Source organism: Phalangium opilio, unplaced genomic scaffold (assembly GCF_054372755.1).
Source record: "Phalangium opilio isolate 3A_F unplaced genomic scaffold, DU_Popi_V2 ptg000540l_1, whole genome shotgun sequence".
Taxonomy (NCBI): Eukaryota; Metazoa; Arthropoda; class Arachnida; order Opiliones; family Phalangiidae; genus Phalangium; species Phalangium opilio.
In genome coordinates, this window is record NW_028324244.1 from 1696291 (window position 1) to 1721730 (window position 25440).

The following is a 25440-nucleotide window of genomic DNA, read 5'->3' on the forward strand; positions in this document are numbered from 1 at the left end:
CAAGTCCAATCTTCGGCATCTTTATTCCTACCGCCTGACCTAAACGGCTGTGGACCCAAAAGCTCCGACCAATCTCTAAACAACACCCCAAAAAAGTTCTTATTTTTAAAAAATTTTGACTCAAAGTTTCGCAAGAGAGGTCAGTCTATAAACGGTGAGTTATATTTTACAGTATATTCTTTATTTTAATATTTTTCCAAGCTGTTAACTTAATTTTATATGATGATAGAACTTAGTATTAAAAATAATTTATATAATTTTAAATTATCATTTTAGAGTTTAAAATATTTTACTAAATGTTGTATATTTAAAATAACCACAATAGTTTTGTTTTGAAGTTTATTTCTACTATGGAGTTTCCACTAGAATGTTTTCTATGTAGATAAAAGTTCTGGAGAGTTTTCGTTGCCATAGAAACCATTCTCCTCTTTTATTTTTAAAAGATAAAAGGTTGGGGGTTTTGCACTGAGAGTTATAAATAGGGTACACGCTATAGAGCAATTTTAATCTTCACTAAAAATTATGGTAATATTTTAAAAGCTACAAACACCCACTTATAATTTACTAAGTGAGAGGAATTCCTTAATTTGAATAAATAATAAAAAATTCTCACGTGGCACGAGGGTGTAATAAATTAATGACAATTTTATATCCGTTTAAATTTTCTTAATTCTCACTCGACAAATTAGTAATGGCACTCGGTAAAAATTCCAAATTGAAATTAACTCTGTTTAAGCCAGATCCCTGCCACTATTAAAGAAATATATATTTAAAAAAAAAATCATAAATACTGTTTTGATATTAACTTTTTATATGATGAATTCGCGTATAGTTTATTTTTCAATGCCGTCTTGTATTTTGGCGCCTATAAAGTAATTTTACCGTTAAAAGGGGGGCAAGGGGACAGTCACTAAACGCAATCGCTGTACGTATCCATTAATCGGTGTACAGGAAACCTGGAAGTGTTAAGTCCCTCGAAAAACGGGCGTCCATTTACTATGAGAGAAAGAGGGAGAAAAATAAAAGGTTATTATTTAACTTTTTATTACGATTAAAGTTAGTGCAGCTGTCCTTAAAACGATTAACATATGAATAAAATAGAAAAAGACTTTGATTAATTAATTATTTGGCCAAGGGTAGAACAATTAAAAACGCCCATGAGAATGTTTTGTCTAATTTTGTAAAAAAAAAAATTTAAACCAAAATCTAGCCAAAACTGGTATATATTCTAATTTTAAAACATCACTCAGATGATAGTGGGTGAAAACTTATTAAAATTTTGATACAAAAGACTATACGTGCTAACGAAAAACTCAAACATAACCGCGCCCATTTCCTGTAGACATTACATGGCCACCATGAAGAGGGAAAAGTAACACTTGTACATTTAACTAGAAACACATGCATTTTATGTCTTCGATTTATCTAGCATCCTACTTAGATAACTACACAATTTTTAACACTAATGACCCTTTTGACCTTTTTTTTTTCGTCACCCCTGGGGCAGTTATATCCAACTTCATTTTGTTTCTGTACAAGCCTAAGACCCCAAGGACGATTAAGTCCCTGAGCACTTCCAAAGAATAGGGTCATAAAAAGTCCTATCATATATTCAATCCTCAATTAGGAGTTGCAGACACATTGGCACTTTTTTTACAAAAGAATACGGAGCACAATAGCAGATGACTCATACATTTCCACCCTGGGACGCCATGCAGCAACCATTATGGGGCGATTATTGAAGAGAAAACTCGCACCATGCCCGGCCAATTTTCGTCGATGTCGGTGCGAGAAAAACATCCCAAAATATACCCAAACCAAAAATGGTCCTTTTAGCTTAAAATCCCTTTCTAAATAACATAGCAACGGGCGTCCTTCCATTTGCTCAGGGGGGTAGTACATAAGATTCATTTTTATAACCGTTGAATAGAAGCGTAAAAAGTGCTGTTTGGTAGCACTGCAGCTTCGTAGCTTGGGACGCCAGAGAACATTTTCCCACGTTTTACAGAGGCTTCCAACTTGCACGCATGTCCAAAAAAAAAAGCCAAGTTTTTTTCCTTCTTTTCTGACATGGTTTAGCTTGGCGTCAGAGAACCTTTGTGGGGTTTGTAAGAGAGGGCCTGCATGCTATGCTACGAGGATCTTCCGAGCAGCCAATGTTGCGTTGTTGTGTTCCCCCTCTCATGGAACTGCACAGTGAAAAATATGCCCCCGGGGTGTAGGAGTTACTTGTACCCATGGAGGATTTCAAGTCATGGCATGTTTTGGGTTGATAGCGCCGAGCTACTACGATAGAAGCGGGGTGGGGTGTGTAGTCGAGGAAAGAGGGGATGGTAGCTGGTTTCTTCTTACCATGCTTGGCTGGTATATATTAAAATTAATAACGGGGATATGTACTTGCGAATAGCTTAGAAGAACTAACTGCTTTCAGTACAATTGTACTTAAATAACATCGTAAGTTCTTAAGATATGTTCCATCCATAAGTTTGTCACTGGTAACTTTGAAACTGGAGCTTTCATGATGTGAGTGACGCAGGTCATAGATTACAGGTAAAGAGACGCCCGGTCACGGCGGTCAGGCTCTGACAAAGGCTTAGTAATGCATACTAAATAGGAAGATATAAGTCCTGCAAAACTAATTAACCATCCGAGTGTAGGACATCAATTCTCGCTTGTCGTTCTGCTAGAACTAGCTCGAGCTGTAAGTCTCTCAGTAGCATTACAAAGTATAGAAAGGTCATACCTATGTAACGTGATTATTAAAGCAAATCCGGGGTCATTCTGGCACCACAATCAAAATGTTGAACGTCTCCATGTTGTATAATTGTTCTTGAAAAGCTTTCTCCTGCAAAACGGAAACAGAACAGTTGATTAAACTCTAATTTTAGACTTAAAAATGATTAACAAAAGGACAAGTTTACATTTGGGTAGCATTAAAAACACATCACCTATTCTGGAGCCCTATATACTAATCTAACGGTCAGACTAGACACCCCTATATAAATTCAGGAAGTCTATTCGTAGGTTTTGTTTGTCCATCATTTCTTTTATAGAAAATGGAACAAAGCGTGCCTTAATTTAATGTGTTTTTGTGAGGAAAAAGGAAATTAGCATGAACATGAAAGGGTGTTACTTGAATAAACAACCGGTTAGAAACCGGATCTAACCGAATTACCGGCGTCTAGATTATGTTTTTGATCGACTAGCTGCAGTTCTTGCTTTGGCAAAATAAATCGAGGGGAGCCTTTGGGCTATCCCTTGAAACTTGGGTGAATTTTAAATCGTCTGACTCATTATAAAAACCTTCGTTAAGGTCTCTTTAAATTTGATAGAAGATTAAGACAAAAATGCGGTATGTAACTTAAAGAGAAGGCGAAAGTCTAGGTTCTTACTATATTCAGTGTTAGATGTTTATATGATATGTTCCATAGGTTTGCCACTTCCTATACAAGCCTCACCAAGCGTCACTTTACGAAAATCTATGACCTTCGTCACTTCATGACAAGCTCTCAGTAACCAGTAAATATTACTTGCGCTTGTTCAAAACTTAAGCGAAAAATGAAATACATTTCACCCTCTCTTTAAATCTTAAAACATATTACGCTAATACTTATTTTTCTTTCTAAAGCTGATGCATATTGAATCGAAAAAACGTGATTCGATTTAACAAAACTTGCCCTTAAAAGTTTATCTCTATATAGAATTTTACGAATTTAAATATTCGATAAGAAAATACCATCTTTAAAATTCCCTAGTTGACTCCTTCTTAAGTAGTAAAAAATAATTTGCAAAAAGTTAAGAAAAGGTTTATAAGATTTCAAGGTCGCGAACTTCCGGTGAAGAAAAAATATGCCACTACAGCCAACCATAGAGTTTATCTCCCCCTGCAGAGATGTGATTTCATTTTGTGTTAAGAGTAACATAAGATATGTTCCTACCATAAGTATGACACTACCTATACGATTCGTAATGCTACTGAGAGACTTACAGCTCGAGATAACTAGTTCTAGCAGAACGACGGAAGCGAGAATTGAAGACTACACTCGGTGGTTAATTAATTTTGCAGGACTTCCATCTTCTCCTATTTAGTCTGCATTACTAAGCCTTTAACAGCGCCAAAACCAGGCATACGTCGCTTTACCCTGAATCTATGACCTACTTCAACCACTTCATGACAAACTCCAGTTTCTAAGATACCAGTGACAAACTTATGGTGAACGTATCTTATGAACTTATGGAGTCAGTAACTACCCACATATTCAAAAACCCGCGTGGCGTTGGTTAGGCTAATTAAAACTACTCAACCCTTTAATAGCAGCAGATGCTCTCTGCGGCTGTTCTTACACGTTTTATTTTTTATTATTTTATATTTTAAGGAAAGAAAATGTTTGAAATAACCTAAGAATAATGTTTTTTTTTATTATGAATCAGATATAACAGTAATATAGCCTTATCCTTTATTATGGCTAAAAACACCGGGTCCATTTGTTTCTACAGAATTATAATTAAAATCATGATATTCCTTTCCCTCAGGATAGACATCTGAGATAAGGTTCATTATTAATTTTGGGAATTTAGAATTCTTTTAACTGTACCCCGTAATAATAGTTAAGGAATTTCTACCTCGGGGTGTGTTAACACCATCAATTAGTTAAACTTAATTATCATTAAGGTTATATCAAACGGAAATAGCCGAAACTTAAGAACAATGTTGAATATTTTATAATATTATCAAATTTATTTATCGGTGTTTTTGAGAATTTTTTAATTCAGTTCGACACCACCCTTTAGGGCTTAATTTATGACATACTTTTCAGAAACACCCTGTATAAGTTTAATATTCAATATTAGAAATTAAATATTAAATTTATTTTCAAAATAATTTTGTATTTGGGAAGCCAACTTATAGGGGCGTATTAGCTCCATTGGATTTATATGGTACCCCTGTAGAAATGTTTACCCTGCAATACACCGGAGCTAGTTTAAAATAATAATTTAAAAATATATATTTTCCACTCTCTTTTAAATTAAAAAAAATAATAAAATTAGCCTTTGTAAAAATATACTGCACTAAGAACTATACATTATAATTTATTCATAAAAACATTTTTTATAAAATATAATTAAAATAATTTGCACTCACTTTAATCTCAATGCCGAATATGAAATGAGCGCGCTGAAATTTTAAATGGACTGTAAAGAGGGCATGGGAGGGTGAGTAAAAATTATTTGAAATAATACGTCATAGGCACCACGTGACTGAAAATAAGAAACTTAATTTCGAAAACTACTACCACTTCGGGAAATTGGCGCTACAATCTCTGGTGAAAATAAAACAATGACTAGGTCTATAATCCCACTTCATGTGGAGTCTTTGTATCTGACGTCACGTGCGTGCCTGTGACGTAATTCAAATAAATTTTACCCACCCGTTGCTACCTACTTTAGAATCCCTTTAATTTTAAAATTAGGAATAAATGAACGTTAAAAACAAGTTTCGGTAAAGAAGAAAAAACGCGGTAGAAAAACACATACTTATAGAATATTTAAAGACATTCTTTGCATAATTGCGACTCAATGCCGTTTTGCGTTTAATTGCCCAATTAAGCCCTATAAATTGGAGAAAGAGAGTGAAAGAGAAATGTACACAGAGTACAGGAAAACCGCAGACGCCGATATAAATATATTTTTTGAATTCCGTATATTGTATGTTTATAAAAGATAAATTTGTTTTAATGGTTAGAGGCCTTTGCTTTTCCTGGAATGGAATCCGCATATATAGTTTTATACGCGTTTAACTTTTATGGGGCCCCAAGAAATATAGTCTACGTTTCCCTTAAGCCTATATACCATGGTTCCTACAATCATGGAAAACAGGGACAAAAAACCCTAGAAAAATAGTTATCAACCCTGGAATAATAATAATAATAACAGTAATATATAGTTAAGAGAAGGGAATATTGCTATTAAACTTTGAAAAAGATTCCTCTATTCAATCTCAAGTTGGTATGGTATGGCATAGCATGGCAATATCTACAAAAATTTAAGCCAATTAACTGACGAGAATGGTGCATGCATGCATGGGGCCCCACGTGTCTCGACCTTGAAATATTTTTTTTTTCTTTACCATTAAAAAGATTTCATTTAGGCTTAGCAATTGGATTCAGAATATAGAATTATAAAAAGAAAAAAATATATATCATATTTCCTTTCGGATCTTCCTCTAAATGTTTCTGACATCATACTTAAAGAGGCCCCATTACAAAAAATCGATTTTTTTTGTGTGAAATTGGATACGGTCTCAACCTTAACCGCTCACGAACCTTAACGGTTACCGAATTGTAACGGTGATGCGTGGTCGATACAGATAATGCGTAAACAAGTGTTGCCAGTCATTTGTGACGTACGCAATCTATCTAAAACAACAAATTGAAAATCTTGTAGAATTCTGTGTTCGATTCAGTAATTATCATTCGGTTCCAAACCTGCATCATGCAGGAGATGCTCTAATAACAAATTATTGGAGTGGCAGCCCTGAAGCGCATGCGCAGTTAAAAGTTAAGAAACGGGGGGTAGGAAATTTCTCTAGCCCCTTTAGTGCACTATATATATTTACTGATTTGATTTGATCGCCGAATACAATTCTCCTGGAAAGTTCAGGGAGATATAATTTGTGGATTTGAAATATTTTTCTTAAACTTAGGGCGCAGGTACTTGAGAAGAATTACAGAAAAAATATCTTATTAACAAAATATAATTAAATATCGTTATTTTTTGCGGTTACCAAGTGACCCTTAGAAGTTGACCACCTCGAGGGCCCGGGGTGTTGCTGTCTTTTGCTCTAACGTACATTTTTGTAAATTAAGTTCTATGAAAACATTTTTCTCCGCTACAAAATCAGAGTCAGGGCTTTCTGTTTGGGAGGGGAACGTCGCGTTTAAGATATTGCTTGTTGTTATTTATCCTCCTCCCCTCGCCTGTCAGTGAGATATTTCTCCTAAAAATTCTACTATCGCATGGGATACAAGGTGCCCTAGGGGTCTTGTTATTTCGATAGGGGTCTTTTGACAGCTCAAAATAGCAGGATGGTGTCTGGATAAAAAATAAAAAAAACACACGAGAGGATATAAAACTGTTCTATTCGAGTGCGGGGTCAAATATCTGGTAGGCCAATGAACCTCGACGTTCCTAGGATAAAGATTCATTGATTAATGGCTTCACTGATTATAGGAAGTTACTTATCGGAAGTTTTTAGAAGAAAATAAAAATGACTTAATTTTCCTTCCGTTTATCCCTAATGATTCCATTTACCAGTGAAATTATTAAAAAGATAGATTGATCTCGGTCTATTTGATACTTGGAAAATTTGATTGGTCAGGGTCAAGGAAGCTGATTAGGCTTAGCAAAATATTTCAGAATTCATAACAATCCAAGGCTTAAGGAATATTGAAGTTTTCACAATGCACGTGACAGTTAAGCGCGCGAAATTTCGTAATTCATAATTAGGCTTAACTAATATTGAAGACTTTGGGGTTTTCACAGAGCACGTGATATTAAAACGCGCGCGAATTTTTCCAAAATTGAAAACAAGGCTTAAGTTTATTTGCATTTCTTTTCTAGTAATCGCGTTAATAATTCATCTTAAAAATTGCGTAAACACTAGGCCTATAAAGTAAAGTGGAATTAAAGGAATATAACCCATAAACCGGTAAACATCAAAGATGACGACAATTTTTGCGTTTATTATAAATGCTCATTATGAAGATTTTTATCAATCCCATTAGATGAGTTTCAACAGAGCGCAAAAAAGGGGAAAAAAGCGGGAGGAGGGACAGAATGGAATGTTATATACATAGCGCACATGCTCTCTTCTGAAATAAATTCCCGCCAAAAGCTGCTGCGTGGAGCAGAGATGCAACCCTCTTTTTTACAATATTATACATTTAGTTCACATTTTTTTGACAGAAGGAGGGGAGGGGAGGGGGGAGAGAAAGAGAGTCTTATGGATGTTTTGGGTCGGTATTACTACAAAGTCCTATATTTTGTCCCTGCAACGGAAGCGCGAAATTCCCTTAAGCCTAAAAATAATATTTCATATTATTTTCCCTCCAAGTTGGTCTGCTATTTTTTTTTTTTTCATATTTTCTGTGGGGATCTAAAGTTTCTAAACACAAGCTCAACTTTTATTTATTATTTTTGCTTCGGATGAATTATTACTAAGCTCTTCTCAGATTAAAAATCAAAGTCTCTTTAAAATAATCTCTTATTTCAAACTTATCCTCTTCATTATTCAATTTGATAAAAAAAATAAAAGTAGTGGGATAATATTACACCGGTATTAAATCTGTTATTTTAAAGCCTTAGAAATTGAGGCTCATTTAGGACTTTTATTCCCAGAAGTTTAAAGTTACTTAATCCATTAATTCACTCGGGGTATGACGTCATTTCCGCCAGACATAAGGGTTAATATCGCTTAAGAACTTTCGAATGGAGCACCGACAATTCGTGAGAAATTAATGATTAATCATTTATCATTAATTTTTATGAAATAAAGTCTAATTTAGAAATTAATAAGTCATAAACATCTGGGGAAAATTTTAGCTTATCTTTAGTTACGTCAACATGTGACCCAAGCTTCGTCACGAGCTACCAAAGTATTCCACGTGTCCTCTCTATAATTTCCTACAAATATGTTTAACTACTTAAATTAATTCCAAATATGGAATATTTATATATTTATTTATTTTATTAATTAAAATAAATTTTAAATATCTCTTGACCCAGAGACAATTAAAACTAAATCGGGTCACGTTGATTTAAACCAGGGCGGTTATTATAAGGACATACGGAATTAAAGAAAGAAATAAAAAACGGAAGAAATTGTTAATATAATTAAATAAAAAAGAGAAACCGCTCTATTTTAATTATAGATCGTTATCGCAGCCATAAGAAAAAAGGGTTAAGAACTTAAATGTCCTCGAATTTAATGATCTTTTCGACAATCTAACTTAATTAGGGTTTTCCCTTGGCCGTTTTTTTTTATTTTTCGACTAATAAAGTACCATTCCACGAAATATGGTCTATCTAGAGTTATTTTTGCGTCACCAAGACCAAAATCTGCAGAACTTTAATAATAATAATAATTCTTTTTACATTTCCAACAAATTTTTATCGAGAATTATTGTCAGCTTCCTTGAATTTCACACAGTGCACTTAATCAAAATTTAACGCGACTTCTAAGAACAAAGTTAACTTCGAAGAAAGGTACTTAGTTAAGAGTTCAACAATGTCTTCTATAAGTGTTAAAGATCGAATTAACACTGACAGTATTCAAAATAAAACATTCACATCGCTGCCAATTACCAGTGTAACACATACCGCTAATAAGAATTGTTGTTTAGCCATATCTCCCCGTGTTAATTTTTGTTTTTGTGGACCATACTTGGGAACTTACTATCCGACGCGTCTAATAATTCTGATGGCGTCATTATAACTGTCGTTTCATTGGTTGATAGGAAATCGAGTTGCAACAGAAGACGAGAGAGATTCACCACAAATAATGATTAGTCTATAGCTCTACCCACAAAATCCGCTTAGATACGTTGAAAAAATGACTATACAAAATTATTCCAATTATCTGTATGTATTCTTGATATTACATGTCTGTTACCAAAAGTAACACTTGAAATACTGTTAATTAAAACGGGTGTTACGGTAGCCAGGGTCGAGAGCGCGTCAAAGCAAAAAAAAAAGGAAACCAGTACAAGCCACTTGTTAAGGACCTTGTCAAGACTAACTTAAAGTGTGACAAAAATAAGGCTGATGATTACTAAAGATAAGTGTTCCTTGACTACAATAGAGTATTGTAATAGCACCGACCCTATTCTAAATCCATAGCGAAAATTCATCCCATTTGGACAACGGTCCTCTAACAATAAAACACGCTAGAACCAATTTAACGGTTGAATGAATCCGTCTGCAGGACAACAAACAACAAACGTATGACAGGACACGATGGATGTATTTACCTAATAGATAGTGACGCGGGCAAGTGTTGCCAACTCTGGCAATTCAACCGCAATCTATAGATGCAACAGACTGAAAATCTTGTAGAATTCTAAATTCGATTCAGTAATTATAATATACAGTTCTAAAACCTGTATACATACAGGAGAGCTTTCAGATGGGATAGTAGTACGTCACACCCTCCTAAGTCTTACCATTCTGTTCTGGTAGCCATATTGGGTGGTCTCAGCTTTATTCCTGCTTTAAACCCACCAATATGGCAGCGTAAATTATGTCACGAGGCTCAACTCCTCCTCCAACTGAAAGCTCTCTATAATAACAAATTACTGTCTGGCAACCCTGAAGCGCATGCGCAGTTAAAGTTAAGAAACAGAGGGGAGAGGGGAGGAAATATCTCTACCCCCTTAGGCTAAACATATCTTCAATGTATCAACCAGTACCTGCAAATATGGGAAAACAAGCACATCTCGGTCATGAAAATTGCGCTACAGTGGTATACAGGAAGTCGTACGTGTCATAGGCTCATAACCCAAGAATGACTTATGTTACTCAGTCAGTTAGAATGAAAGTAAAGCACGCGTCATTTCTGACGCTGGAATCAAGTACACATTCCGTTCCCCATGCTTTAGCGGACAGGGTCAAAATGTACTACCACCAAAAAATAAAAAAAAAGTAAAAATCTAGATTACACTACCAAGAAGCGAGAATGAAATTTCGATGATGTTTTTCTTTCATACATTATACTCTATTGAAGCCAGAACAGAACATGTATGTTCCTAACGTTAGTGCCCTGCTGAATCTCACTCTCTTTTTCAAAGAGCGTACAGTGCGAGCGCAAATGAACAAAGAGAAGCCTTTGAATAATCTTTTTTTCCCGCTCTTTTTAAATCTAAATTGTAAAAAAAAATATTTGCGGGGGTTGTAGTGAGTAGAGTAGAGTTCCTGAGGAATCCTTACAAGGGTGGTGGATTTTTTTTCTTCTGTGCACGGCCGAGAAAGATGAAGAAATAATATACAACGATAGAAAACACACGGTCGAATTCAAGGCAAGGGTACCACCAACCAGTACTTAGGTTAATTTAGGATATATTAGGGGAAGAGAAAACAAAATCATGGATGGTCACGTGGTTTCTTTTTTTGGGGGGAATATGGGTATAACATCAAAGAAAAACCACACCAATAGCAGCATGCACCCAGTCCTCCTCTTACCATTACATACTAGATTCTTAGCTGTCTGTAACAGTTTTCTCTCACTCGCGCTGCAAACATTACGTCTAAGACCCTTATTTTAATTTCTTTTTTTTTTTTGGGGTTGTGGATGATGGTAGTTATACATAAAAACCGTTAAAGTCGGCCTTGTTGAATGCCAGGTGCCCACCCTCGCATATTTTTTTTGAAGTGGAAGGAAAGAACGGAACGAAATTCACAATGAATTAAAATCTTCCAACATTTCAAACGGAACGAGCTCACAGAAAGAAACAAACCCATCTCATCTTCGCTCCTGGGAATAAACACAGTTTTCAGTTTAATTTAAAACCTCTAAACCTACCCCAAAATTATTGTAACTAGAGTACCGCGTAGTCTTTATCATTTGAACAATATTGGTGTCGGTTTAAACGCTCTTCGGACTTTTGACGCGTTGTGTGAATTTTATTTATGTGTTTGGTGATCTATCCATGACGGAACAGTCGACAACACCTATTTGCGTTGGATATAGACTTAAATCCAGGTATACTGTCTTCCACTCGGTTCTAGAGGGTTCTCGTTTGAGTTAAGGGAGGTGCATGCATGCACCGGTTCGGTTTAAAAGCGTGGGAGTATGGTTAGATGAGTAACCATACATAAGGGTGTCTAGTTACTAAAAAGGTGCTTGATAAATTGAGCCCTTCTTTTATGAAAATAGAAACCTGTTGAGGAGTAGTGGAAAGGTGCAGGTAACCTTTCAGAATTAATTTTAGGATAAGGTGGAATAAAAAATTGTGAGGGTCTCTTTCGCACTTGCATTGAAAATCTTCATTAGCTCTGGTTCTTCATAGACAGGTCCTCGATATAACCGAGTGACTAAGATGACACTGGTTGACAGAGTGTGAATAAGATGCACTTATCTGATTAGTTAGTGATTCATAGCAATATCAATTACCCCATCCCGTTTCAAAGTTCTTTTGTCAAAAACTTTTAAAATCAATCAGTTGTTTTTCTTTCTTAATTGGATCTAATGTGTCTGGTTTCTCTTTTGTTATTAACAGTGACGTAGAAGACAACGTTCTAAGTCCAAGTATCAGTCGAAGCAGCAGCTCATCTTCCTCAAGTAGCAGCGATAATAGGAGCGAGAAAAGCGTCAAAATGGAAGGAATTAAAGACAAGAGCTCGAGGTCCGGGTCGAAGAGCAACTTGAACGAATCAACCTTGCCTCTCTTGGATGACCAAGAGACAATCGAGTTGAAGGGGGACACACCCGAAAAGGAAAAGATCGAGATGGAGACCAGAGCCGCGTCCGAAACCGAGAAAGGTGACGAAGGTAAAGAGAAGGGTGAGGACGGACGAGCCACCGATGATGGTGAGAAGACGGACGGTGAAGCCGAGGGAGGAAACTCGACCAGCAAGAAGGACAAGAAGAAGAATAAGAAGGAAAAGAAGGAGAAAGAAGCCAAAGAGAAGAAGGACAAGGTGAAGACACACAGAAGGACTCTGTCCTGCGCCGATACTCTCACCGTCGGACTCAACCTTCTCGATAGAGATGAGAAACGCATCAATGATCAAGTCAATGTAAGTACACGCCTAGCATGACCTTTAACCTCGGAAAATTACAATATCAAAGTCACGCATAGATATTATGGCTCATGGTCAATTTGACCAAGGCCTAAAAAATTCATTCCATAAACAGTTCTAGAGAGATTAATCTATATATAGGAATAGAGTCCATAAGCCCTAGTATACATTGTTTCAAAGAAAAAGACCTTGATGGAACACAATGGTATCTTATATAGGGTAATGATCTGTTAAAAACGATGCATGCATATTCTTAAACTTTAGAAGAAAAAAAAAGATGTAATATACGATTTAAGAAGATTACAAAACGCTCAAGACATTAAAACACAAAAGAGGCGAGGGTGTAAGAAAATGAAGGTACAAAAAACACGGCCATTTTCTATATACGCTATAAAAATGGGATGGGAAACACCGAATCGCATTTGTTTGGATTCAGACAAGAAAATGGAGCTTGTGGGATGGTGGTGGTAGTGGCGGATCGGATGAATGATTCCCAGTATACAACCAACTAAAATAACAGGAAGGGAAGGTAATTACACCAATAGGTCACGTGGGGGTCAATTCTCGCCCTGTTACACTATGGGACGCGTTGAAAAGAAAGAACGAAATGTCGAATAATGGCAGACAGTATTATTGGTTCATAGAAATATATAACACGCGTTGCTGTTGGTCTAAATCCATCAACGAGAAAGAACTTCAGTCGGGGGAATTTGGGACTCTTCGGTTCTCAAGCACCCCAGCATAACGGAAGAAGATCGAATTTCTTGGGCCCCCTCCCCCCAAGACTGATCTATATTATTTTTATCCTAAACTTGGTAATCTATCCATACATCTATCGGATTTACAGGATATTGTAAAAACACACAGAGAGACTATGGGAAAGTTTGTTTATATCAGTTCTCCCCTATCGCAGAGTATTTTTTTGTTAAGCCTAAATTTCTCTAAATGAAACTGGATAAGAACGAAATATTCCCACCCTGACTTTTGCTCTTGCACGCGAGATTTAACAGAGGGGAAACAATTAGTTTCGCTTTCTCCTTTAATGTTACGCTAAGCCTAAAAATTAGGCCTAACTTTGGTCTATTTCTATTACTTGTCTATGTGTAAAACAAAAGAGGGCTCGAGAATCGTATGGTAAGGAACGAAATTAGGCCTAGGTTTAGTCGTTCCACTTATATGGAGAAATAATTCTGTTTACGCCCTTAAAAAAGTTGAAGAAAGGTTATGTTTCTTTTCTTGGTAAACAACTTAACATATTCTATTATTATTTAAAATAATTCGTAAAACGAGAGAGAGGCCTCGGCTACCATTTATAATAAGCACTTTCTAATTAGTAAGAAACACGCATAAATTATAGTTAAATTACTTTCTGTGGAACGTGACAAACATACAAACGAGTTCATTAATTTTGTTACAGCTTGACAAGTTAGGCTTAGAAGTTGTCATGGTTTATTTTGAATAAAATCCTATTCAAATATTTAGCAATATCAGTATATTTTAATCAAATGACAATAACCTTTAAAATATGGTTTCATCAACCCCAAAACCAAAAAAGGGAAGATAAAGAGACATTTTTACAATTTGCGAGGGCAGAAAATGTATTTGATAAACTGAATGATAAATTTTAAATGTCTTTGAATTTAAAAAACAAGATAGTCAAACCCCATTATAACATAAATCAAACAGCACCAAAGTCCATAAATTGTTGTATAACACTTCACCTAACTATAGAGACTATTCCATTAATTCCAAAAGGGAAGCAAACACCACAGGGGCGGGGGGATCACCTTCTTAGGTTGGTTATCTTCCTGGTGCCAATAAGCGTCGCTAGAGGCAGTGCGAATTGGCTAGCCTCCCTCAGCGTGTAGGGAAATACCCAAGATGGCGACCTCCAGGCCCTGTGTATTGGTTTCTCCTCGTGTAATAAATGGAAAGGTCTATTTCCCCAATTAGAATCACAGCTCCGACCATAACTTACTTCAACGCATGAACCTTTAGTACTTCCTAATCTTTATTAAACAACAGCTGAAATTCCCAAAAAGGAATTGTAAGTTTAAGTACCTAGTAGATTCAAATTCAACTCTTTCAATGAACAAACACCAACCGTGGAACGGACAACACTAGCATACAAACTCTAGAATTAAGGCAGACGCCAATGACCGGTTCCAATAGATATAGCGACTAGCCTATAGCCTGGCTTATTTAATTTTTTTTTTTAATAAATATAGTTTCCCGCCAACTTTCAAGGTCTAGCCGATTTCTTTTTATATACCTTGATGCCTTGACTTAAACTCCAGGATGAGTCATCATCGCGAGTACTTAAAAAGTGGGTGGCCAAAAACGGGAAGGGGATTTTGTGATACTTTAAAAAAAACATAAAAAACTGACGCAGTAAAGAAAAAAATCTTTTCGGGAATTGGAAAGAAAGAAAGAAAGAAAAATTGAGAATCTTCCTCGCTTTAAAATCGTCGTGATCACGAAAGGTTATTCTTTTCACGAAGCTATTGATCCCATTTTTACTCCTATACAGGATTTAATTTTAAAATGTATGTACAAGACTAGATTTTTATCATGCAAGGGTTTATAGAAAAGCCATTATCTTTACCGTCTTGTGATCATTTAAGGGCCAGTGAAATTTTCGTTACCTTTAACTATAACGTGTAAAATGGTGTAAATAAAAACTTGAAGGAGAGGTGAGAAGGAGTAGAGATGTTCATGGGCCATGCGCGAAATGGAAGTCTCCCAGAGTACCTCGCATACGCCCCCTACCTGGATTATTAAAGCGCTGACGCCTAGCGCCATTTAAAAATAAAAGGTAGTTCTCACGAATTTGCTTCTATTTTCAAGATACAGGGGGATATTTTATAAGTTTTTGTAGCGGCGTACGACCTTACCAAAACGCTCGCCACTGAGGATGCTGGGAGGGTTTTGTTACCTTTCCATAGTTGGAGTCTAGGTTATATATATGTATGGAGAAACTGCTCCATGAAACCTCTCTCCTCTAAGATTAAACGATACTGAGGTACAGATGATAGATGGCAATTCACTATCCCTTTATCTAAAAATCTACTTGAATAATTTATTAAGCCAATCTTATTCGAAAGTGATTTCTAGATCGTAGTTTTAAACATCTGCTCCACGCGCTGTCAAACAACCACGTGAATAATTACGTCACCCTTGACAATGGTTAATGGTGTTAGAGGTGTCAGGGGTTATTTGCTCGCGCTCTTTTTAAAAAGCGCGATGAATTCTCGTGGAGGAATATTAAATTTAGTCCTGGATGGCATGGTACCCCACTGATATAGAAATACACATTGGTCGTATATTAAAATGATGCCAGGCGAATATGGCACAGAAACGGGATGAATTATTCAAGCGGCTCGACATGCAAAAGAGCCCAACTTCCGCTTGTCATTAATATCTTGACTCCAAGACACAGACGCAATGGGATGGGATAAACCAAGGGCTTAGCTAAGGAACTGTTCAGCGGAAGTTTGAAAAACGCGAGGGAGGACTATCGTTAGGCTTAGCGTGTTGAGAAAAACATAACCATCCCTTTCAGCGGTTGGGGACTTTCTCTGTTCGCTTGACTGACTATATTAAGGACCGAGATTATTGTAAGAGGGGGAAAAAAGGTCATTGTATGGTATACAATTGATATAAACGTGTGTATATATGTATATATATAAAGAAAAAGTGTTCTTCATAGATTATTAACTTCGCTGAAACGTCCAAGAAAACGTTCTAATGACAATTGTTGTTTATTTTACAAATCTTTCATCATTATCAATGAATAAGGCTGATATTAGTTAAAGGGATAATTAAGTGTTTTAATAAGCTAATTATACTCGCTTTATAATAGACTATTTTATTAATTAACTGCAGAGAAACCAATTGCAGTCCAGGCTAGCCAACTCTCACTGCCTCTAGCGGTGCTTTTTGGCACCCAAGAATGTGACCTTTCCCGCCCCTATGGAGTTTGTGCTTCTCATTAAGTACTTAATGGAAATATCTATAGCCTCAACAAACGTTCACTTTATGCTCAAAATTATTATCTCAACAAACAACCGTGATTCCGTGAACCTTCCCCGTTTTTGATGAAACTCAACCCACCTAATCCTTATCAAAATCAAGCGATAATCCGTCATTTCCTTTCATTAATTAAGGGTGCCCCCTTCAAAATCCATGAAAGTCAAGGTAAACACGATATGGGTGTCTATGACAGAGAACCAACGGTTATACTGGGAAAATAAGGCGATACACCTAACGCAATATACCACGCGATCTTGGGTTAAAACATGAGTTGGTTAAAATCGTTAACAACTCGAGCTTGGATCCAAGTAAGAGTCGAGTTAAACCCAATAAGAATGTTAAACCGTAAGGAAAAAGGTCCAGAAACACCTATAAAGTATTAGTTTGAATTAAATTTTCAAGGGAGGAATGAATCAATTCAGTTCAGTTCAATTTGCGAGGGAAAAGGGAGTTACTGTTATCTTAAGTTTTACGCTTCCACCTTTTATTTAATTTCTCTTAAAATTCATCTTCATAAATCTCAGGTAGAGTATTCAAAATTAGCCTACATATTTTTCATAAATTTACGGGGGTGGTACGGTTGATTTTAGTGTACCTTTATGATGGTATGAACTTAAAATGAAAGAAGGGGATGGAAATAATCAAGGGGGTTTAATTACGAAACCGCCCGACTTTATTTTAAAATCGTGATGAGCAAAATCGTGCAAAAGATTCTCGAGAATGAAAGATTATCGGTGGTGATGTATCTAGAGGGTGGATTGAAAAATGGCAATAGTACTTATGTAAATTCGTCATAGGTCTTAATACACGCAGAACAAAATATCCGCCATTACTCTAAGATGATACTGCTAAGCCTAAAAATCATCCCCCTACCTAAATAAGTATTCGGTTTTTCGTCGCTTCCTGAAATGTTTTTGCATACGTCGGTGGTCGAAGCATCGGGCCTAAAAAGTTTGGGTAAGGGAGGATGCATGGTCGTCTAACTTCTAAGAGGTCATCGAACTTTCGTTGAAAAAGGTCAGGGAAAGCTTACGTTCGATCCCCTTGGTTTAGTCAACCCGTAAAGTCTGTCGGGTTGATAGCGTTAGACTTCCAGGATAGCCAGGATTAGGACTGACTTGTCTGAATGTCAAGGTACAGACGCCATGTACTTAAAAGATTTTTTTATGTTAGATGGCTTCATATTCATAACGCGGTACGTTGCGGACGGAAACCTTACAATTGTAAAAGTCGTATAGATAGTATTTATAGAATTAAACTAAGGTGACCGTAGTTCGACCACGTGATTGTCTATGAAGTTTTAAGCTTAAAATGGCTTATGTCGGGGAAAACTTTTTCAACTATAATATAATTAATTGAAAACCAATTTACCTTTATACTGTAATTACAAGTACTTAAGACATTTTCACACCACGTAAATTCCATTCAATTTACACCTAAGGCTCCTGTGGTTAATTATCATTTTTAGGCCCCAATCGAAACGAAAATTTTCCATTATATTAATTGAAGAATCTATGGACTATTCCATTAAATACTCGCAGAGAAACCAAGACACATGCGGGAGGTCGCCTTTTAAGGTTTTTTCCTGGCGCCACCCAAGAGGCAGCGCCAGAAGGAGCTAGAGTTCACGTGCTGCCTCTAGCGGTGCTTCTTGGCTCGAGGGAAATAACCTAAGAAAGTGACCTCCCCCGACCCTGTGGTATTTGTGCTTCTCTTTTGGAATTAATGGAATAGTTTATTAGCTCTATAGAATCTCGTTTTGTAAATGATTTGACATTCAAACCACGGTCCCTCAATGATATCTGATATAGACTCTCAGTTTCCTGTCTACATCACTTTGATTCTATAGGGCCTTTCTTGCAAAACCCCTGTTGTTACTAGACTACCTTGTTTAGGGAATTTCGTGTTTTCTGGTGTTAAATTTTTGCAATCCCTCATTTTCTTGAATTCATGTTGCCAGACCTTTAATGATCTCACCATGCAGGATTTGGGAGACAGAAATTTATAACAGAGTGTTTTTCAGAAGAACGTGTTTTAAAATGATTTAATATCAGTTAATAACAACCTTAAGTTTCACCTTTAACATCATAATTAATTTAAACTTTAAACTTTTTGGGGGTTGGGAAAAAAAATTCGAATGATTTATCACTCTTATAATATTTTTTTTTATATTTTTATTTTGAAACACGCGAAAGGTCAACAGGGTCAAATGAATGAAAATCAAGGTTGTTTTTAGGCGTTTTTTAGTATAAAATTTGTTAGGCCCAAATTAATATTTATTATTCTACTAATATCGTAACTGAAACCGAAGTTCTGCGCAAAGCTATTACGTTTATGACACGTCACTGGACTCAAAGAGGTCAATGCTAAGGTCAAAAATGTCGCGAATAAAGAATTACAAGGTCTATAACCTTTTGTTTTATCTTACAAGTAATTAGTTATCGAAAAACAAACCCATCCTTTCTTAATTTTCAAAATTTAAACCAATCTTTTTTATCAAATAATTGGTATCTAACAAATTATACGAACCCAGACAAGGAGGATTGATACAATTCACACCAGGAGGCCATAGTACTTAGTGAACAAAAGGCAGTACAAAGTAGCTTCGCCTCCTGCTTGTGTAAATGGTACCAATCCTCCTTGTCTGAAAACTATATATAATATAAATCATGAAAAGCTAGATTTTATAGACGCTAAAACAGAAAAATAACTTTTACATCATCAAAAATGGGGCGCAGAAAACCCTAAAGAAGTTCAAGATACAGATCACACCATGCACACAATACACTTTCTCAATTCTAAAACTCTCCCTCATTCCTTAGCTCATTTATAGCAAGTTCTATTAAAATAGTCACGAATTGTAGCTCGTAATAATAAGTGCTAGACCCCTCCCTCATCCCTTCCTCCCCCCCCCTCCATGGTATTTCCCTCTTGAATCTACCCAGAAACGTCAGAAGGGAATTTTAAAAGGCGCGGGATACATATGTAACGTTTGGTAATTGTAAAAGATTCATGAGCGGAGCGAGGGGCAGATACGAATTGAAATGAATAATGGAATCAAGTAGAGCTAAAGAATTCAAACTATGGGTTGACTCCGAAATAAGCGCTGCTAAAACATTTTAAGAAGCCTATTATTAAATCCTCGTGGTTGAATTAAAGCTAACTAAATTTACTATTAGATTTAAAGACGCCAACCATGCCTTCTTTAATACGCTGTTGTTTACTCTTGATTGAAGTTATTCTTACCATTCATAGAAGCGTTTAAACATGTCTTCGAGACGTATGACATGTCCAATGGAGTCCCATCATTGACAGGAGATAAAAGACCGCGTGCGCCGATATAGAGCGAGTGTACGCACGCTCAGTTATGCCAGGAATACATATAGCTACTAGGAATAATTGTGCCCCCATAATATCTCCCGTGTTAATTTCGACGTGGGTATTCTGGGTATACCGGGCTTGAGAACTCTGACTGACGTCTTTATTCTAACTGTCGTTTCATTGGTTGGTAACAACGCGAGGTCAGGCAAACTCATTGCGAGATAGATAATTCGTGAAGTAAACTTAGTCATATACTTAATGATTAGTCTAGCTTTTCCCAGATACGTTGAGTGTAGCGCAATGATTCCTCGTAGCCATATATATTCCTAGTTATACCAAATACTCCAGCGAGCCGAACAAGCTAATCTGGACATTTTTGCGCCCTGTCAATTTCACGTCACTTCGGTTGGAATTTAGATATAGTTGAAGAGCAGGAGACAAGTTGGAATATAACTTTAAACCTCTTTAATGGGCGTGGCGGATGCGAGAACCATTTCAACTATGTCTACCGAAGATAGAAATATAAGATGAAGAAGAAAAAAAATGTTTTAACGTCGTTTTCGGCGGACCCTATGCGCCTTAATTATTTCTGGAATTCAACTAGGGGGTATCTTTAACCTCAGCGCCGCAGGCATCCAGAAAGGGACAGCTGGCTTCGATCCGTACCTCCTACACATCTCATAGCTCTCTGTGACCTTCCCCTCGCGCTATTTTTCAACTTAAATCTGTACCAGAGATTAAAACTAGAGTTCACGCTTCTCAAACCTAACCTTTTTAACCTCACGTGGTAAGCTTCGTTCTGGGGTCTAATCTCGGGGAAAAAAAGTGGACCCTAAAACGAACCATGTACACTCATCTGAGCGTATCTCTTAGCGCGTCACAGCCGCATCTACGCGTATCTAGGCGCAAACTGACAAGACCCACGTGTCCCGTTTAAAGATGGGAGGTTGGGACAAGCCCCGAATACCAATGGCCATGGGTGTCGTTTTCTAGATTGCTCTCTCTCGAAGCCAAGGCTTAAAATGTTTTCGCAAGCAAAAAAGACCCCGAAAAACAGATCACCCTTATATATAGTTAAGCTAGCAATCCATAAATAACATCGGCGACCCCTAGACGAACTATACGAACCTCGAGGGAACCCCTTCATTGACCATGCTTATTTGGGTTTCTTTTTGAAGGGAAACGAGACATTCTTGCTAAAGACAGGATCCAATTAGCTCCCTTGAAATACCAAGTGTATATATATATGTTTATTCTAGATTGGATGTTCAACATCTTAGAGGCAATAATGTTAAAAGGAAGGGATTGGGTTTACTAAAACACCGCTTATCGGCATTTTGTACATCGTCAACATTCGCTTTATTGACTCAAATTGGTTGAATTCAGGTTTAGATTGTAGATAGATAAAGATATAAGAAAATGCATCAACTTGGGAGGCAAAATTACGTTACAAATGGTTTTCGCAGACATGAACAGAATAAACTTTGTAAAAGTTAATGGTTCTTTGATAGCCACAATAAGACTTTAGCCCTAAATCCTAAGCAATCTATCTTCCAATGGAATGAAGTTAATGAACTATGTATTTCTGCAGAAGTAAATAACCCTGAAGTACATCTATACCAAACATTCCTTTCGATTCGATTTCTGTCGTCAAAATTGTCCCTGATGGGTTCCCCATCGTCAAAACATGGCGACAAACGTTTGAAATAGTCCACGAATGTTATATAATACATAAAAAAATTGGGGGCCATCCCGAGCAAGGCCTCACTTAAGCTAGAGTCGCGGGTAACAACAAAGATATCTATATAGGACATTCAGACAAGGCGAGAGTAAAAAAATGTCTGTCGAAAAGTATAATAGTTAGGTCGTCTAGGACAATTCAAGATGACAGCGGTTCAACTTATTTGAACTATTTCACGGAGAGGAGCATTCTAGGAATCTGCAATGTAGGAACGGAGGAATTCGGTTCCATCTTAATCTGACTCGGGTTTGCATATTTCTACAGACAATTATGTTTCTTTTCAAAGTGAGAGAAAAAAAAAACGTTACACTATACATAATGTTGCGTGTTTGAAAAGGAATTAAGTCCCTTGGTGCCACTTACTAAATTTATAGGTCCGTATAGTGGGGCGGGGTACAATTGGAGGGTAAGATCAGGCACGAGGAAAAGTGCGCTAGCACTGAGAATAATGGATGGACCCAGCGAGGTGCGTAACGATGGTTCGCCAGTAACGATTCGCCCTTGACCCCCTCCTCCTTGTCACGACCTCTTTTCGCGCCATTTCTATTTTCCCGCGGTTATGTAAGGTCGAAACTCAAAGCGAAATTCCACTGGGGGTACTAAAAGTCGGTTTGAAAGTTTAAATGTATTGTATTGTCAAAACTAAAGCACTCGGGACTGAGATACTACATGGATGTCATTGAAAACAACAACTTTCAATGGAAAATATCTGACGTAGATCATTAAAAATTCGGCAAAAACACATTCCATTCACCCACAGTTAGTTAGGCTTAGTAAAAGAACGTAAGATAGGCACCAGGAAGGCGCGAATAGAAAGTGAAAGACACGTGTTTTCAATTACCATCGCATCACGGCGAATTAGGAGCAGACGCTAGTCTAATTTAATTAGAAAAAAAATCGCGGGAAGACGTAATAAACCTCGACGCATATCCTAAGGGCGTTAATTTCCTGTTTCACCCCCCCCCCTATCACAGTAAAGGCGCTAAATTATCGAATGGTTAAGTTCAAATACCCCAAAAAGACTAACGATTGATGAACCATCAACACCAATCAATGGGGAAAATAAAAGGAAAAATCTTTTTGGTCTACTAACAAAGAGAAGCTTATTATCCCACACATAGACTCGCGAGTCTGACTGGTCTGACGGCAGACTGATCAATGCGCTTTCGCTTCTTTTTCTAAAAGGGATGATGGAAGATACAAAGTTCATCCGGTACATCAAAACTTTCTTCGCCTTCTTGACGACAGGAAGATCAAGAGCAAAGTGACTCTCTAGCCTATAGACCATCTCATTAATTCTTGCAGTGAAGCACAAACACCAGGGGTTGGGGCGGGTCACCTTCTAGAGGCAGGCAGTGCGAGTCGGTTAGCTTACGACGTGTAGTGAACTCTGACCTCTTGGTTGGCACGAGGGAAATCAAATAACCTAAGAGAGCAACCCCCCCCCCTCCGGACTGTGCCTTGGTTTCACTTGAAATGATTTATGGAATAGTCTTTTGGTTTATCTATACCCATGGATAAAAACCAGACAATATTTTTATGGTCACGTCTAACGGTCTCAGTCCGACCGTAGGCCTAAAGGTTAAGAGTTTTATCCTTGGACTAAGTTAACAGTGTCAATTATTTATATTACAATCCTATAGAAATTTCCCCCTACGCCATTTTTTATATTTTTCTTTTTCCATTGCTCCAAGATCAGTCAGTGCCCCTGCTCTTCGGAATGTCTTTTTTGTAAGGAATTCCACACAGTCCCACTCACTACCCCTTGGGTAGGATACTATTATAATATAACTTTATATAAAGCCATAGAGACCTTCCCAACCCCCTCTTCGTTAATATTGAACAACCCCGACATACGATCCATAAAATCGCACTGCTACTAAGCCTACTACCACCACCACCACGGAGTCTTTGAGCCCCTCCGACATTGCAAGTGGTAAATATTTTTCCACTAGATGCTAAAGAATTTCCCACGTTCTCCCCAATCGGATTCCGGGGCTTCTTTCTTCTGTAAGTTGGAGAACACCCCCCAAAGAGGTTGCAAACTTTATATCAAAACATCACGTGACTTTGATACTTTCTAAGCCTACTTTTAAGGAACGTATTTTAATGGATGGTATTTATTTTTCTATTGTAGTTGGTCTTCGAAGACATATTGGCCGAGCCTGACTCTACTCAAGGTTTCGATGGCGTTTGGAAACTGACCTACGCCGTGTTTTCTGGCACTAAACAATGGGTTTACCGAATTCTATCCGCCCTATTGGCTCTACCATGCGGCATCGCTTGGGGTCTTATCTTTTCTATCTTGACCCTCGTACATGTTTGGGTTTTGAGTCCATTGTTGCGTACCTTGGACATTGTCTTCTACGTTGTCCGAAGGGTAATTTAAACTTATAAAAATTCTAGACGTACCTTTAGTCGATCGTGTTTTCAACTTCATTTCCAAATTACTGGTATTTTCCATGTATTAACGTTCACAATTGTGTTACTTGCAGGTTTGGGGAGGTCTTATTCACACCTTATTGGACCCGTTATTCAAATCAGCTGGGCTATTACTGTCCTCCGTTAACGTTACAAGAACCACGATACATCAAGAATTCACCAAGGAACCGTGAAATTTGAGAAAAACGCAAATACTAAACATTTAAAAGAACATTTTTTAGCGTAAAAACAACCGTCTATATGAAATGATCCTTTGTGTAGAAATGGCGCGCCAAATATTCCATCACGTGACGCGACGCGACTACTCTGTTATATTTTTTATTCTCCTCAACCTTTGAACCCCTGCCAAGATTTTATTAAAAACGTTTTTTTAAACTACACTTCGCTCCTGCCCCAATATAAAAATTATCATGTTTAATAATCTCATTTAGAAAATTGAGAATTTGTGCTTTTATTTAAGCGACTACCCCGTTTTTTTTTAATTTTAATTATAAAAGAATAAATTTAAATATATTATAACTATACCAGTGTACAAATATCTACCTTTTAAAATATAGAATAAGTGTATGAACATTTTTTCTTTGTAAAAAATATTCATTTTGAATATTAATAATTAATTTTGTTTTTAGAAACCATTTTAAAGTGTGTTAAATTAAGTGTCAGGGTTTAATTAAGTATAGCGCCATTTTGAAGACTGGTGTCTATAGAACATCCCCCTTAATTAAGAATAGACTAGATTACCTATCTATTTATGTATTTGATATTAAATACTAAGAATTTTTTCTATCAAAAAAGAAATTTACTGCCAGAATCTTGTCTATTGTAAATTTTCCCATTATTTAGGCCTAATTAAGAAATAATATAGAAATCCATCCAAATGGTGCCTTCCCAAATATACACACGTTTATATAAAGGATAATTGACCTATTGACCTTTTGATTCTAAGATGTAATAGTCAATTTGTCCTTTAAGAACCTGAAATTTTCTAAAAATAAATAATTAAATAAATTTTGTATTGGTAGTGTTGAATTGGATTTAAATAAAGCTATATAATAAAACCTGTAAGCCTTTGCGTTTGAAAATTAGGCTTAGCGAGGACCATTTATTTA

At 36.7% G+C, this 25440-nt stretch overlaps 1 protein-coding gene across 1 annotated transcript; it reads left to right on the plus strand.

Moving 5' to 3' along the window:
• On the plus strand, positions 1–25396 carry LOC149588587 (caveolin-1-like). The gene is made up of 4 exons (XM_089862384.1): positions 1–154; positions 12273–12792; positions 24027–24269; positions 24385–25396. The coding sequence occupies exons 2-4, from the start codon at positions 12370–12372 to the stop codon at positions 24502–24504; spliced, it is 786 nt and encodes a 261-aa protein (XP_089718510.1). The 5' UTR covers positions 1–154; positions 12273–12369; the 3' UTR covers positions 24505–25396.
• Positions 25397–25440: the final 44 nt, after the last annotated feature.